Source organism: Etheostoma spectabile, chromosome 9 (genome assembly GCF_008692095.1).
Source record: "Etheostoma spectabile isolate EspeVRDwgs_2016 chromosome 9, UIUC_Espe_1.0, whole genome shotgun sequence".
Lineage (NCBI taxonomy): Eukaryota > Metazoa > Chordata > Actinopteri > Perciformes > Percidae > Etheostoma > Etheostoma spectabile.
This window is the reverse complement of record NC_045741.1, coordinates 26,552,305-26,567,589: the sequence shown is the minus strand read 5'-3', so window position 1 is coordinate 26,567,589 and position 15,285 is coordinate 26,552,305. Positions and strand designations below refer to the sequence as shown.

At 39.9% G+C, this 15,285-nt stretch overlaps 1 protein-coding gene across 1 annotated transcript in view; it reads right to left on the bottom strand.

Moving 5' to 3' along the window:
* The window catches only part of LOC116695607 (inactive N-acetylated-alpha-linked acidic dipeptidase-like protein 2), a 730,805-nt gene that overhangs the window by 271,428 nt on the left and 444,092 nt on the right, over positions 1-15,285 (bottom strand). The window contains exon 9 of the mRNA XM_032525998.1: positions 8,185-8,328. Within this exon, the coding sequence (XP_032381889.1) occupies positions 8,185-8,328 (144 nt within the window). The remainder of the gene's footprint in view (positions 1-8,184; positions 8,329-15,285) is intronic.

The window sequence follows — 15,285 nt, the reverse complement described above, 5'->3', positions numbered from 1 at the left end:
CACACACACACACACACACACACACACACAATGTGCACTCCAAAACCAACAGTACCTCTGCCAGAGCTGTAGCCTGTGGCAGCTTCTGTCACACATGAAAGATATCCAGTGACATGTACATACTACTAAAAAGACAGCACTCACACTAGTGATGCCTAAATGAAGCTTTGCGATAGCCTAGTAACTCTTTTGGCTTGCGAGCTGGAAAAAACGAATTCTGGTCTGGCCAATCCCTTTGTGTATAGAGTCTGTGGGCGGGCTTAAGATAATGACAGCAGAGTTACAACAGTTCCGCGTAAATTCCCTGCTACTTGAAAACAAAGAAGATGGCTACTGCTGACTAAAAGCAGCCTTTGGAATTGGCTTTGGCCACAACTCTGGAAGACTTGGAGTCAAGCACTGAAGTTATTCTTAAAAAAGGAAGATGTGTTTGGAGTTTTGCGGACTAGATACAGCAAAAGTTGAATCTGTCAACTAGCTTTGCTCTGGTTGTTAATGCGTGCAGAGGGAAGACAACCGTTTATCCCGCCCCTCGGATTGAGTCCTGCCAATGGTGAGTTCCCAGAACCAACGTCTTGATGTGGGTCTGGCTTGTCAAGCTAGCTTTGTAAATCGTTTTCTTCATTTTCTAAACCAAAACAGATGGTGATCTTTGTTCAAAAAAGGTTGAAAGCACACTGGATTGCCATTCCCTGAGCAGTTTTCTTTAAACCAAGAACGCCATCTAGTTGGGTCAATCCATACAACTAATGGTTCATGAAGCTTCATTTGGAACACACTAATTAAATACTAATATTAAATATTATACTAGATTCTTCTAGAAACCGATAAATTGACAACAGACACACTAATCTGACACCAAAAAATCCACTTTCACTTGTTTTTCTGAAATACCACTAATACCATGGGATTAAAGCTCAAAACTAAAAGCAACACTGGGTCAAGAGTGGAACATACATGCAAAATTTGCCCCGGTGCACTGGAAGATCAATTGTACTCATGTCTTTGGCCACTGGTTTGTGTGGGAGTTATACTGTGGGATCATTGATTATGTGTGTGACATTTTGTTGTGTGTGTGGTCTTGTTTAACTATATTTGTAGGGTCCAAAAACCGGGAATACAGTATACTTGTGGGGTCCTGACAGCTTTGTGGGGGCATAATGCTAGACTCCACAACTTTAAAGGGCTGTTTGAGGGTTAAGACTTGGTTTTAGAATTAGGGTTAGAATTGGGTTATGGTTAGGGTGAGGGTAAGGGTTAAGGTTATTCATTTAGTTGTGATGGTTAAGGTTAGGGTAAGGGGCTAGGGAATGCATTATATCAACGACGGGTCCCCACAAAGATAGTGTGTGTGTGTGTGTGTGTGTGTGTGTGTGTGTGTGTGTGTGTGAGACGGTTATCTGTGCAGCATGGGAAACAGCAGAAAGCAGTGTTCCAGTCACTGACCAGCTGCTTGGATTTATTGGGGAATAAATGGAAATGAACAGACCTTGCACATGTAGTATAGGGATACCAGCAACAAGAGATGAGGACTACCCCACCCCCCAAAAACACTGCTGGGGTGGGATGGAGGGAGAGGGGTGAGTGAGTGGAGACTCAAATAAAAAGACAGAGGACCAGACGCTCAGAAGATGGCAGTGTGATAGAGGGCTGTGATGATGATGCTGAGATAAGAAGGGATTTACGCTCTCAAAAGCAGGAATTACCACTTAATACTGTATCCATCTCACTCTCTCTTACACACACACACACACACACACACACACACACACACACCACACAAACAGACACACACACACACACACACACACACACACACACACACACACACACACACAGGCTACCATGCCTGGTAGCCCATGTGAAGCAGCCCCTCATGGGATCTGGCTAAAACTGTAAGATCTCACCAAACATGACAATGCCAAAAAATGACATGGACAAAACCTGCTTTTTTACATTCTAGGTGTCTAATATTTTCAGTGGAGGGTTCAACCCAAACATATGATCAAATAAAAAAATATATACTGTAAATTAAAACAAATTACAAATATCTAACATATATGGCGGAGTCTAGTGTAATGCCCTCTACTTTAGCCATGCAGATAGTGGTTTGGTTTTATTTGCCCCAGTTCCTGAGATCTGTAATGTACCATGACTTTTCTAAAAGTGCCACCCTGAGGTTGATATTATTGGTTTATTGAATTATCTCCACAACTATTGGATAGATTTTCGTGAAATTTGGTACACACATTCATCAATACCTGCAAAACTAATAACATTCCCATCAACCTTAGCTGTATCTTGTGTGAAGGGCTAACTTACTAACACTCTTAACGTAGATCCAAAACACGGTACACATGCTGCTTAACATTAACATGGTAAAGCATTGTCATTGTAAGCAAGTTGCTTATGTTAGCATTTATCTCAAAACATAGCTGGGCCAAAGTACAGCCCCAAGACCTCCGAGCATGGCTGAACACTGAGTCTTGTTAACATGTTATTTTCAAAGTTGCGAGCACAACAAATGCACCATTAATTCCTCTGTTCTGTGTGTGAGGTGGCACAAATCTCACAGCCACATAACTAAAAAATCGGAGACAATAAATCTAAAACCCATCAACATGTTTTTTTATTTGGCTGAACCAGCCATTTGAGCCATTATCTAATCACCTACACTATATAACCTTTTTCCCCTTCATGTTCTGTTCTCCTGTTTGGCTTCTTTCTGCCTCCTTTTATTCTATGTTCATATCGAGCTTCCTCCCATTTGAATTATGGGAAAATATCCCTGCAGCCCTCTTATCATCAATTCATCTCTTTTTTGCAAAGGAAATTAAACTCTCCCTCTATATATGTCTTTTTCTTGCAGAATTTTTCAGATTTAATTTGTATGTGGGCTGCTTAAAAGGAGACAGCCTTTCTTTCAGTGTGAGATAAATGACTTTGCTGGTAAGACACTGATGCCCTTGGGCTTTTCTGTCCTCTTTTTTAGGAGTGCCCTTTCTGTACACATAGACATTTCTTTACAAGCCATTTATGGTGATTTTTGCCCTGAGGGTGTGTAATGTGCTGCCCTGATTCCCTCATATTTAAATGTATTTCTTTGCCTTCAAGGAGGAATGTGGAAACCCCAATCTTGAGAAAGTATCTCTTTTATTTAATCCCTCCATCTATCTATTCATTCTCCTATTGTGTGAAGGACGGTCTGGGTGGCTCCTACAGTGAGAGCTTCTCTCACCTCATTCACAATAGGTTAATTAACAACTGCATCTCATTTATGATGCCCTGACCATGAGGCGCATCTAAGAGACAAGTTACATTTCAAGGCAATCAAAAGTATACCGCAATAAAAAAAATTTCATGTAATTAAACCTCACAAAATAACAAGAGCAAGGACATTCAGCAACAATAAAAAAGAGAATGCGATATAAACGAGGGGTAGAGAGCAGGTCTATATATACCGTTACTTTTTTAAGGGCCTATTCTTTTAGATTGCACTGTGTTAGTAGAGACTTGAAACAATGGAGTGAGAGTAACATTCTACACGAGTCACTGACCAGCCTGCCGGGTGACACGTAAAACTGCCTCTAACATATAGACAAAATGATATCTCCGCATGCCTCCTTACTTTTATTCATTTTGTTCTTTCTATATTCACACTTGGGGTCAAAACATATGGGCTCTTCAAGCTCAATAACAAAACACTCTGAAATAAATGTCCTAAAAGCTTTTGCTTTGTGGCTTGGAAAAGTGGAAGAGCCTCTAAAACAGCATTTAGACACACAAGAGACAATGCAAGAGGAAATCCAGGATGACAATATCCCCACTGCCCCTATAATTACCATGTTTAATGTTGCTATAACTTCAACTCCAAACGAAATGGCAAAATATGCCGTTAGTAGATCCCCCTCGAGAACGATGGCTGATGGCTAACTCATTTGCCTGTGCCTTTCACAATCTTTAAAAGTTAATGTTGAAAAATTAAAATAGTTTTTGGATCTGACTTTTTTGTGGTTAGGGTCAGACAAAGAGTGTGTTTTGGGTTTACATGACTACTTCTTTAAGGTTACAGCACCTTTTTTCACCATGGTCAAAATCGCAACCACTATGACCGTCTTGAATTCCATTGGGCAAGTCATATTTTCTATGGCCACTAGAGGGTTTGGTTAGTTAAGGGGGGGGATTTAAGTAATTTTCTAGCGTATAATGCTTGGAAGTGGGGCGATCCCATCCGTGAAAACAACGCATATATGGACACCCACCAATATTCATTCTTCCTTCTCTCTTCTATAATTATCCTTGAAAGAACCTCTCTTTTTAAGGGAAACTTTGACCCCATACAACACTTATAGCTAGCCTTGGGGAGCACTTACCCCTAATGTCCACTGGTTATGGTTGCATGATGTTATGGGTGAACTGCCACTCAATTTAATGTAATGTATCAGCGTCCACTAGACATGTGAGGGGTGTGCTGTTTATGTTCCTAGCTCATTTCTGCCAGTGTGGCTCACGTCTCTGAAGTGTGGAATTCATTTGTGAATGTACCTGTGTATTTCAAGAACAAGTAGGTGTTGATAAGCTTTTTTGCAGGGAGGGCACTTCTGTCTTTGGGGTAAATATTGCTCATTATGTTAAGTTTTTGGGTGAAATGATTGTTAGAGAGTAATATGGAAAATAAAGGGAGAGAGTAGGAACAAAAGACAAAGAAAGTGAAAACGCTTTTTTTCCCCGAAACACTTCCAAGTGACATTAAAGGCACCGTGGAGATGAGGCAGTCAGGTTGCATCTGTAACTCAACCAAGCTGTGTTTGCTGGAGATGTGAGGTTAAGAATTCACTGAGACACCATATAGTGTGACTGATATGCAAGCAGAGGTAAGTTTTGGTGAAGGTGATTCATTTTAGATAGAGCAGAGTGATACAAAAACAGCTCAGACAGAAGTCCTAAACAACAATTTAAACTTTCTTTGTGTCAACAATTATTATTTTTTGTCCTCCAGTGCAAATGAAGCTTCATAAACCATTAGTTGTAAGTAGTGACCCAACTAGATGGCACTCTTGGGTTAAATTCAGTTTAAAATGGCTCATGGAATGACACTTCTATGTCTTTTAAGCCTTTGTTACAGAGAGCGTCATATATCGGGCTCAGAAAATAAATTCCTTCATAAAGGATCATTTGGACATCACTACTCTCACCTCCATATCCAAGAATGTAATGCTTGCATATGAACAAAAATTAGATCAATGTGCAGTGAGCCTGTAAAAAATATAAATGAATAAAGTACTTAAATAAATGCATACATTTCTATTTCTACTTAAAAGTCACATAGTATGCTTTTCCGTGTTTTCTGTCATAATCACAATGTTATAATGTTTTCATGTTAAACGTAGCCAAAATAATAAGGTAAACATATTTTAGACAAAACTCTGTGAGCTTAAAGGGATATTTCACCGATAAGCAATAAGCTTTGTATTAGTAGAAACCCGATAGTATTATCAAATGGCCGTGCTTCCCTCTCTCGTGTCCCCCTGAGACGAGAAAACTCTGTATTGTGTTTCTGGAAAAAAAAAACTGAGATGATACAAAACTTGTCGCTTTGCATGATCAGAGGCATTTGTGCCCAGAGGCAGTGAACTACAAGCCAGCTAGTTCCACATGTTTTCAACCCACCCATAGGGGGTTGAACACAAAGCGTGCCGAAGCAAGTCAAGGGTCAGCCATCTTGGAGCTAAGCTACAACAAGTATGTGCATTCAAACTACCGTACATGTGTACCACTGGGATACATGGGTACAGATCAGAGAATATGCAGGAAACGTTTTTTATACAGACGGAATACTCATCACACTACGCATGCTTTGCCTGCTACGGACACCAGAACCTAAGCCAGCAGTGTCGCCCAATGCCCGAAGCAAGGGCATTCTAGGATTTGGTGTTTTTCATCCACATGAGCCAAAAACACATTTTCTGGCTTTTCTCATCTTTCTAACAGTGAAATATCCCTTTAAACGGTCAGATTTCTGACTGCTCTAAACGCTCTGGTTTCAAACGTTTTCTACTCTGGGCTAAGTGTTACACAACTTCAAGCCGACCTTCTATGATTGGTCATGTGCTCCAAGCAGTGTTAATGTTGTTGCATGTAACTACATGTTAACGGCAGTATACACCTTGGCTGCCAGAGTTGTTAAATTCTCCCCAATTCCGGGTCCCATTACTCCTGAAACATTTTCTGTTTATGTAATATTTTGTTTTAAAGCCTTTATTTTATTTTTTAAATACTTTTTTAGTCCCATTTTAGGGAACGACATGCAGCAAATGTTGGAATCAAACCTGCGACTGCTGTGTCGAGAACTAAGGCTTTGTATATGGGTGCACATTCTACCAGGTGAGCTACCCAGGCACTCCTTTTTGCAATTTTTGGCTATAAAAATTGCTGCTATATTCTATTAGTGTCAACTGCTAACTAAGATACTAGGCTAACGACAGTAAACAATGGCACAGGGCTGTTAATGTTGTTAAATTCTCCCCAATTTCGGGTCACATTACTGCTGAAACATGTCTGATTGGGGTAGAATGTGCTACTTTGTGCCATTATAATCTAACACTAGCATACTGCTAACAATTAACTAGCTACAGTATACGATAACTCGACATAGCTGCATTTCTCCCTAAATTCCAACCACTTTACTGCTAGGACATGTCCAGTTGTGTAATATTTGGTGTAGAAGTCTTTATTGGTTATTTTCTGTGGTACAAAGTCATGCTATATGCTCCGTTGCAGTAATCAGAGCAGACTGGACTTTTTTGGGAGGAAATATTAAAAAGACAGGTGCTCATACAGAGAGTCTCATACTGTAGGGTAAATACAGGTGTAGAAGCCATGGGCAGTACGAGAAAAATAAAGTTTTTTTTAACATTAAAGCATGTAAACATGTTCTTCTACAAACTAAAAAATGCCCTTAGTTAGTTCCATAGTTGCCCTTTAAGGTTGTCTGTCTAAATTAGCACTGCAGCTAATGATTAATATCATCATGTACACTGCCAACTACTTTCTTGATTAATTGATTATTTGTTTTGTCAATAAAATCTCAGAGAAGCTTAAAAAATACCTTTTTAATCCAATGTGACATCTTCGTACGACCAGCAGTTCAAACCCAAAAGATATTCAGTTTGCAAAGTATTCTTGCTTTAAAACACTTTGATGAATAGATTATCAAAATACTTGCCAATTATTTTTCTGTTGATAATTTAATGAACTAATCACTCTCCATTCTGAATCAAAGATAAGAGAGGCATCTTTAGTCACACAATAGTGACATTTCCTAGTACTGCACTCAACATGATTGAAAGAAATCCCTACAAAGACTTTAATTGGATTGCTGCTGGGCATCTGTAAAACAGATAATAATACTTTCAAGACTGCTATCATGGATAACATGATATGCTTATTTTTTCTAGAATGAACTCTGCATGCTGACACAAATAGAATCACTTTCTGTTGCTGTCCAGAATGTTGTGGCAGCAAGCTAAGCAAAGTCTTTTCAGCTGCGTCCTCCAACTCTTTCTGGGGGATCCTGGGGCATTAGGATTAACATGTTCAGATATGTGTGCATATCTCCTCCCTGTTGGACATTCCTAGAATAAATCCACAGGGAGCTATTCTGGGGATATCCTAACCAGACGCCTCCTCAACTTAATCCTTTAGGTGAGCCCAGCAACCCGGTGGTGGGAACTCATTTTAGCTGTTTGAACTCTAAGTACCCAAAACTCATGAATATAGGGGTGGGTTGAAATTCAGATCAACTGGAAAATGAAAGCAGTAATGTACCTTCAGGCAACACAAAAGTTTGTATAGCACATGTTTCACTGCAGAAGCAGCACAAATCATCCTCTCTGTTTTATATGTAGCTCAAACTTGCCCTAGACCTTGCACACCTTTACTTGGGATAGCAGCTCCTGTCAACAAACTGTACATTTTCAATTCTACATAAGGATTTCAGCCATTGTTGGAGTCCAACATTCAACAAGAACACCATTGACTCATTGTTAAGCCTTGTGTAGGTCTACAAAGCACATATAGACAGGACAGACAAATTCCCTACAGTCTGTAACAGAGGTAACACTGTACGAGTGAAACTAAAATAAAGTAGGCTTAAGCTACAGGACATGTAAACTTTACTTTTACCTTTGTTGGGAGGCATGGCTAGAGGAATGCAGGCGTCTCCCTGCCCTGTGGATGGAGAGGACAGCAATGTCTTTGCCAGGAAGTCAGAGATGGGCTGAACCAACAGAGATGTCAGACTACCTCCAGCCTCTCTTGGCACCTCAACTAGAGAGAAATACAAAAATACAGGAAGATAATTAGAAAACCAATGACTAACAATCAACAGTCATAGTTTCTTTTTTCATTGTCATGGTAGCCAGTTGTACGCACCTGTGAAACACTGTAAATAACCATTTAGATACAAGAAACGGATATAAATGAACTTTTTTTCCCTGATTGATATACGGAACGTAGTGAAAATCCCTTTCATAATCTGCATAAAGATTTTGATTATTAGCCATATCCAAGGTCCTGTAGAAGGCAGAAGTCTTTCTGAAATCAACCTTGTTTTAAGAAAATCACAATGCCTTGGAGAATTACTACAATACTCACAATCCTAAGCATATATATGTACAGCAACGTCTCTGATTGGAGGAGCTGATTGGTACATTACTTGTTTTCCATTTTCCACATTTTTATTTTGCATTAAAAAATTAAATGTCTTACTGTCACAGTCACTGTTCAGCTTTATTCAATCTGAGTAACATGATTGTACTGTATTAGACCTTTAATCAAAAATGTAGGGGTATATTTTGACCTTTACATTGGTTAGTTATATAAAAAAGACTTATATTAAATAAACTGAGGAGTAAATGAAAGATACATTAAACCATGGGTATGGTTTGCATACAATCTATTCAGTAAAGAAGACACATTGGCTACAACATGGCCTAACGAAGCTCTTTGTTGTTAACAGATGTAGTATAGTTACGAAATTAGACACTTTAAAATAGCAGACACCCTAGCATCACCGTAGCAATACTTTATTTTTGTGTACGTTGTGTACCTACTGTGTAATCATGTTCTGCACCTAGATGTCATAGCCATGATATAAGAGAATTAATGCAAATGGTGCATTTAATAAAAGACAGCTGACAGTTTGTTTTTGCCAACTGCTTGGAAGTCAATCAGATTTGATGTGAATGAAGAAAAAACCTTTCTCCATACTACCCTCCTCTTTCCACAGTAGAAATGACACACACATAATAAGAAACAGGGTGGAGTCTGGCACATGATAAGGCTTGAGTTGATTATTTGTTTGTAAATTGGGTATTTGGTCTCTCAGTGATCGTAATAGGAAGCAGGGCCCGATCAGCCTGACGGTACTCCTATGGTTTAATTCAATCCATCCATCTTCATCCAAACTTCCCTTTCCCGAGCCACATATACAGTTCCAACTGGGGGATCCCAAGGCGTTCCCAGGCCAATTTGGAGATATTATCTCTCCACCTAGTCCTGGGTCTTCCCCGAGCCCTCCTCCCAGCTGGACGTGCCTGGAACACCTCCCTAGGGAGGTGCCCAGGAGGCATCCTTACCAAATACCCGAACCACCTCAACTGGCTCCTTTTGATGCAAAGGAGCAGCGGCTCATTGGCCCATTGGTTAACACTGGGGCATTTACAGAAATGTTGATAAATGTGCATTGTCATAGTCAAATAAATAAATAGATCTAAATCTAAATGGCATCATCGGCCTGTGACCTTCAACACTGCACATCGGTTTGCAGCCGAGTGTGAAGCGGCAGGTTTAATTCATCCAGGATAAAAGAGTGTGTAGCGTTGCTGGGCACCTGCTATCTTCCCATGGTTTTCTTACCCTTTCCGCTCTCTACTTCATCCCCGTAATTGGGTAGACTTACTGATAATAGACATAGTTTCCAGATGTGGAACCATTGAGCCAATATGGGCATAGCTTTTGGCAACAGAGATACCTGCACTGTTTGATATGACCACATTAAGAGAATACAATGTTCTTATCTAAACCTTGCTTCAGGTCCACCCAGCTTCAGTTCATAGCATTGCTGTTCCACTCTCCTGTGAATACATACAGTACGTGAGATACACACATAACCTGTGGATGGGCATCATGGCCTACAGTAATAACATACTATCAAAAGGCTAAAAACAAAGAGTGCTACACAGCTCCATTTGTCATTGCTGCATCTGTAGTGATGGCAATAAGGAAGGTAAATTGGCTGTTATTTTATACAATGTGTTTCTTTATTTTCTTAGGTATGTTCTGTTTAAGTTGTTGTCTGTTGTATGTGTCACCTGGTTGACATTTTTAGTTCAGTTTGAAGATTACCCAACTCTGTAGGATTTTGTAATGATAGTAGTTGTTTAAAATCATGCTAAAATAAAATACTCTATTAAAGGAGAATTACGGTCGATTTCAACACGTAGCTCTGTTGTTTGGAAATTTGGAGTGCTGTCAGTAGAGAGAAAAATTAAATCAATCGGTGCTGTCTACACCGTGTTATCCTCCTGCTAGAGTAAACACCCAACAGGTTCAAACAGGGCAAGTTTTAAATGTGTTTTTAGCCTCTCAACATGTTCAAAATACCCTTAAAAGTGCCTACTCATGTGAAGTGCAGAGCTGCCGACTGGAGCCGGTCAAAAGTTCAAGAGCCCCCTGTGGCTTAGTTACGTACATGTGCATGCTCAATAGCTCTTGAACTCTTGTAGCTCTCCTGGCTCCACTGTGGAGCCAGGTTACAGCCTGTTTGTACATAGTCATTACTAAGGACATAACAGCTATTTTGGATTATTGGATTGTATGAGTTCAATCAACCAGTGTGGACTTCACCGGAAAACAGGAAATAAACAGAGGTATGGATTAACACAACTTGTATGCCTTTCTTTCACATCTACATCAGTCATATTTGCTGTGTGCCCTTGAAAGGAATCACTCCACATGGGTTGTCAGTTTTAATGACATTTCAAACATGTTTAGAGGCTAAAAAGACATTTAAAACTTGACCTGTTGGGTGCTGACTCTAGCAGAAGGATAACACGGTGTAGGCAGCACTGATTGGTTTCATTTTGCATATATATATATATATATATATATATATATATACACACACTCTACCTACTGAGCTAACCTGGCCACCAATCTAAGTTATTTTGTTGGTATTAATGCTTTGGCTCGTGACACAGTTCAGCTCACACTATTTCTAAAGAAGGCTAAGCTACTGCATGCAACACTTGTATACGACCAATGAGGACCTGCTTAAAATACAACGAAGGTAGAAAGAGGGACATTTACCCTGAAAACTAACAAAATCTTTTATCCCTAATTTAGGTGATTAAAGGTCTCCTTAGTCATATTTTGTCTTCATATCATCAGTGTTGCATGAGGTTAAATCCAGATAGCGAGGCTGATTTGGCAATCAGATGGTTGAAGTTCCTGCCCCATGTTTTCAGGAAATCTCTTTGATATGATCTCAATAAAGACATTTTGGTTTGAACAAATGTCCGTTTTCTCGCCCTTTGTCATAGATAAACTACATCTACAATATCTTCACAAACCAATAGGAGCTGCAATCAGCCATAACCGACAAAGATATAACTTGTTACAAAGGCATGCATCGCTTGTCCCTAATATCCCTAATCATTTCCTCAGCCATTTGCTTCTTGTATACCCCATTAATTTAAGCATATTGTTGCTTGTCTGCTTCTCTTGCAGTTGATCCATACTTTGTCCAAGTTTGTGTGTAATCTATACTCTAACCTTAGCTGTGAGGAGAAGTTCAGCAACCCTTGAAAAATCCCTTGTGGATTCTTTGAACCAAACCTCTAGTCAATAGCATTCTGTGGCTGGTCTAGAGAGTGCTATGTTGTAATCCAGCTCCACAAAACAATTAATAATCCATGAACAATACAGGAGAAAACACAACAGGAAGAGGGGGGGGGGTAAGAGAAAGAGGAAGAGACGAAGGGTGAGACGACTGAGGAGGTTAAAAAGGAAGGTCAGGTTGGTGTTGGGATTTAGGAGGCAAAGGTTCAGTTATTAGCAAATATTAAAAGTATTTTATCAATAATATTAAAGTTATCAGTATTAATATATTGATAACTTTATCCAATTTAATAATTAAGAAACAGGGCACCATCCTGAACTGTGGATGCTGTCTCAAAAAGGGATTTTCTATTAAAAATGCTATTAATTATTATTATTGTTGTTAGTATCTCATCGTGTATAAGGTGAACAGTGAAGGAGTGAATCCGAGAACTGCCCTGCACAACAAGCTGTTATTACAGCACATGCACAAATGATCACAGATAACTGGTCTTTGAAAAAGGTATAATAGGATTCATTTAACTTCACCAATACGATTAATAACCACTAATTCTTTAATCAATGACTACATTATTCTACTACAGCTACGAAGGCAAAACAAGCAAGAATTTGGTGTGTGTGTCTGAGAAAGAGAGAGAGCAAGATGGCAACGAGACTAAATGTAAAGGTACTTTATTGAAATTCATTCTCTGCATTTAACCCATCCCTCAAGGGAGCAGTGGGCAGCCATTTACAGCGCCCGGGGACCAACTCCAGATCTCAGCCAGTGCCTTGATCAAGGGCACTGACCGGAGAACCTAGTACATGTTTCTGATGGTGGGGGGGAAATACAAACATGGGGAGAGAGGAGAACATACAAACTCCACATAGAAAGGCCTGGAACGACCTGGGTTCAAACACAGAACCTTCTTGCTGTGAGGTCACAGTGCTAACCATTGAGCCACCACGTTACAAGAGTCTCAAAACTTAGACATAGTATTCAAAATGGCTAATTACCATGATGGCATGAAGGTGAGCTGAGTTGCACTAACACATTATCTGTGCAGTCAAAGACTATTTAAGTGCCGGTAAGCAGCGCTGGAAGAAGTATTGATATCCTTTCCTTAAGTAAAAAAACTAATACCACACTGTAAAAATACTCTAATCCGCTAATTATTTCTGCTGGACATCCAGGCCTAAATATTATATCTTAACAGCAAAAACACACCAGGTGTGTAAACGTTGTTATCCAATATGTCCGTTCAGCCAAGAGGAGAAAGACTGCTTTGTGATCTTTGTAGAAATACACACTCGGTATGAATGCCCAGGCAGTCAGATTAATGTAGTGGAGTTAAAAAGTAGGCTACAATGTTTATCTCTGAAATGTAGCAGAGTAGAAGTAGAAAGTGGCTTGAAAAGAAAAGACTCAAGTAAAGTACAAGTACCTCAAATCAGTACAGTACTTAAGTAAATGTACTTAGTTGCCAGTAAGGAAAGAGAGGACAAAAGCGATAAGAAAGACATGGGAGGTTGGAGGGAAAACATGCAGAGCTGGGGTGAGAAAAAGGACAACGGGGAGTAGAGAAAGTGGAGAAGTGGAGGGAAGAAGGGGGACTGGTGTAGGAGCACAGCAAAAACACTTTATGTGGAACATAATATTGTAAGCATTTACAGAGGAACAAGCTAACTGAGAAATATCTCATAATATAATTCATAAATTGCTAATAGGTAACTCCTGAATAACTCATGCTGAAGTTAGAGGGAGGGCATATTGCTCCCATTGTACCGCTCCTCTCTTTCAGTGAATTGTCTGCTATTTACCTAATAGAGATGATCCTGTTAGATTGGGTATCTTGTGAATATTAATGGTTCTGACTGAAGCCCAGTTCAGACCAAAGATTGGCAACGAGACTTGAAGAGTTGAAACTTGCAAATTCATGCAACGGGCCGGTCTGCAGCGTTCTCAAACCTGCCAGTTCTCAACATTGCGACGAGAGGAGACGGTGTATCATATCCATAACAACACCTCTTTGTACTTCCGTTCTAACTTCCGACTTTTAAGCTTTTTCGTAGCTGTAGTGTAAATCATTTTTTTCCTCTAAATATGAATGTGGATAACGTTGATGAAGTGATATTGAGATGCTTGCTACAGTTTTATTTCTAGGGATGAATCGTCGAAAACACGTTTTATTTCTCTGAGTCACGGCTTTGTTGTAACACTGCTGGGCGCTCCCTCTCTTCAGTCTCTCTCTGTCTCACTTGACCATATAACGTTACTATGCTATCGGGCAGTCAATGAGGCTCTGTCTCAAACTAACAATAATAATAATAATTATAATAATAATGGTAAATTTAATTTGTAATGCACTTTATATTTACGCAAATCCCAAAGTGCTACATGATAAAACAGGTAAGTGCTAAAAAGTAAAAACACATGGACAGCATGAAAATAAAATAAACAAAAACAATAAGAAAAAGGTTAAAACTCTGACATTTTGACCAGCTATTTGTAACATAAAAATAAAACGGATTATGGATAATTTTATTCTCTAGTCTACAGCTGACGTAACCAGCGGACTTCTCCATTGGCTGTTGAAACAGGATACGTCCCTTACGTTCTAAAACCAGTCTCTGCAACTTCAACAGCTGAGTCGCAGCTAAATCATCAGCTGGCTTGAGTCGAACTGAGACGAGTCAGTTTAGAACACTTGTGAATCTTTGGGCTTTAGTGGCAGTGCTTTCCTGCCACACCAGTTTTTTATTACAATATCCTCTAAATTCATAGTCCGTTTCAAAAAGATGCGTGCAAAGCCATTCGGTTCGTTTGGTAACACCGCGGAATATCCAGAAGGTAAAGCAAGAGAAAGAACTATCTTTGCTGAGTTTTGTTGGTGGCCATGATGTTGTGACCCTCCTCCCCACGGGGTTTGGGGAAAACTTTCATTTTCCATCTCGCTCCGTTAGTGGTGAATGAGTTGGCTAAGGCTAACGCTAGCGATGCTAAGCCGATAGTCTCCCCTCTTGTTAGCCTGGTTCTATCAGACAGTATGTAGGAACCAGGCTACCAGAGGGGCTCTGGGCAGATCCAGTAGTTTTAAACTTCAACGGAGTACCCGCCTTCAAGGAAGTTAACACTTGTCAATGGAGAATGGCCAGACTCTGGACAAATTAAATGTACCAGAGTCTGGTAGGACAAGGCTAATATACCAGAGTCTGGTCGGACCAGGCTAGTGTACCAGAGTCTGGTAGAACCAGGCTAATGTAACAGAGTTTGATAGGACCAGGCTAATGTACCAGAGTCTGGTAGGACCAGGCTAGTGTACCTGAGTCTGGTAGGAGCAGGCTGATAGACCAGAGTCTGGTAGAACCAGGCTAATGTACCAGAGTCTGGTAGGACCAGGCTAA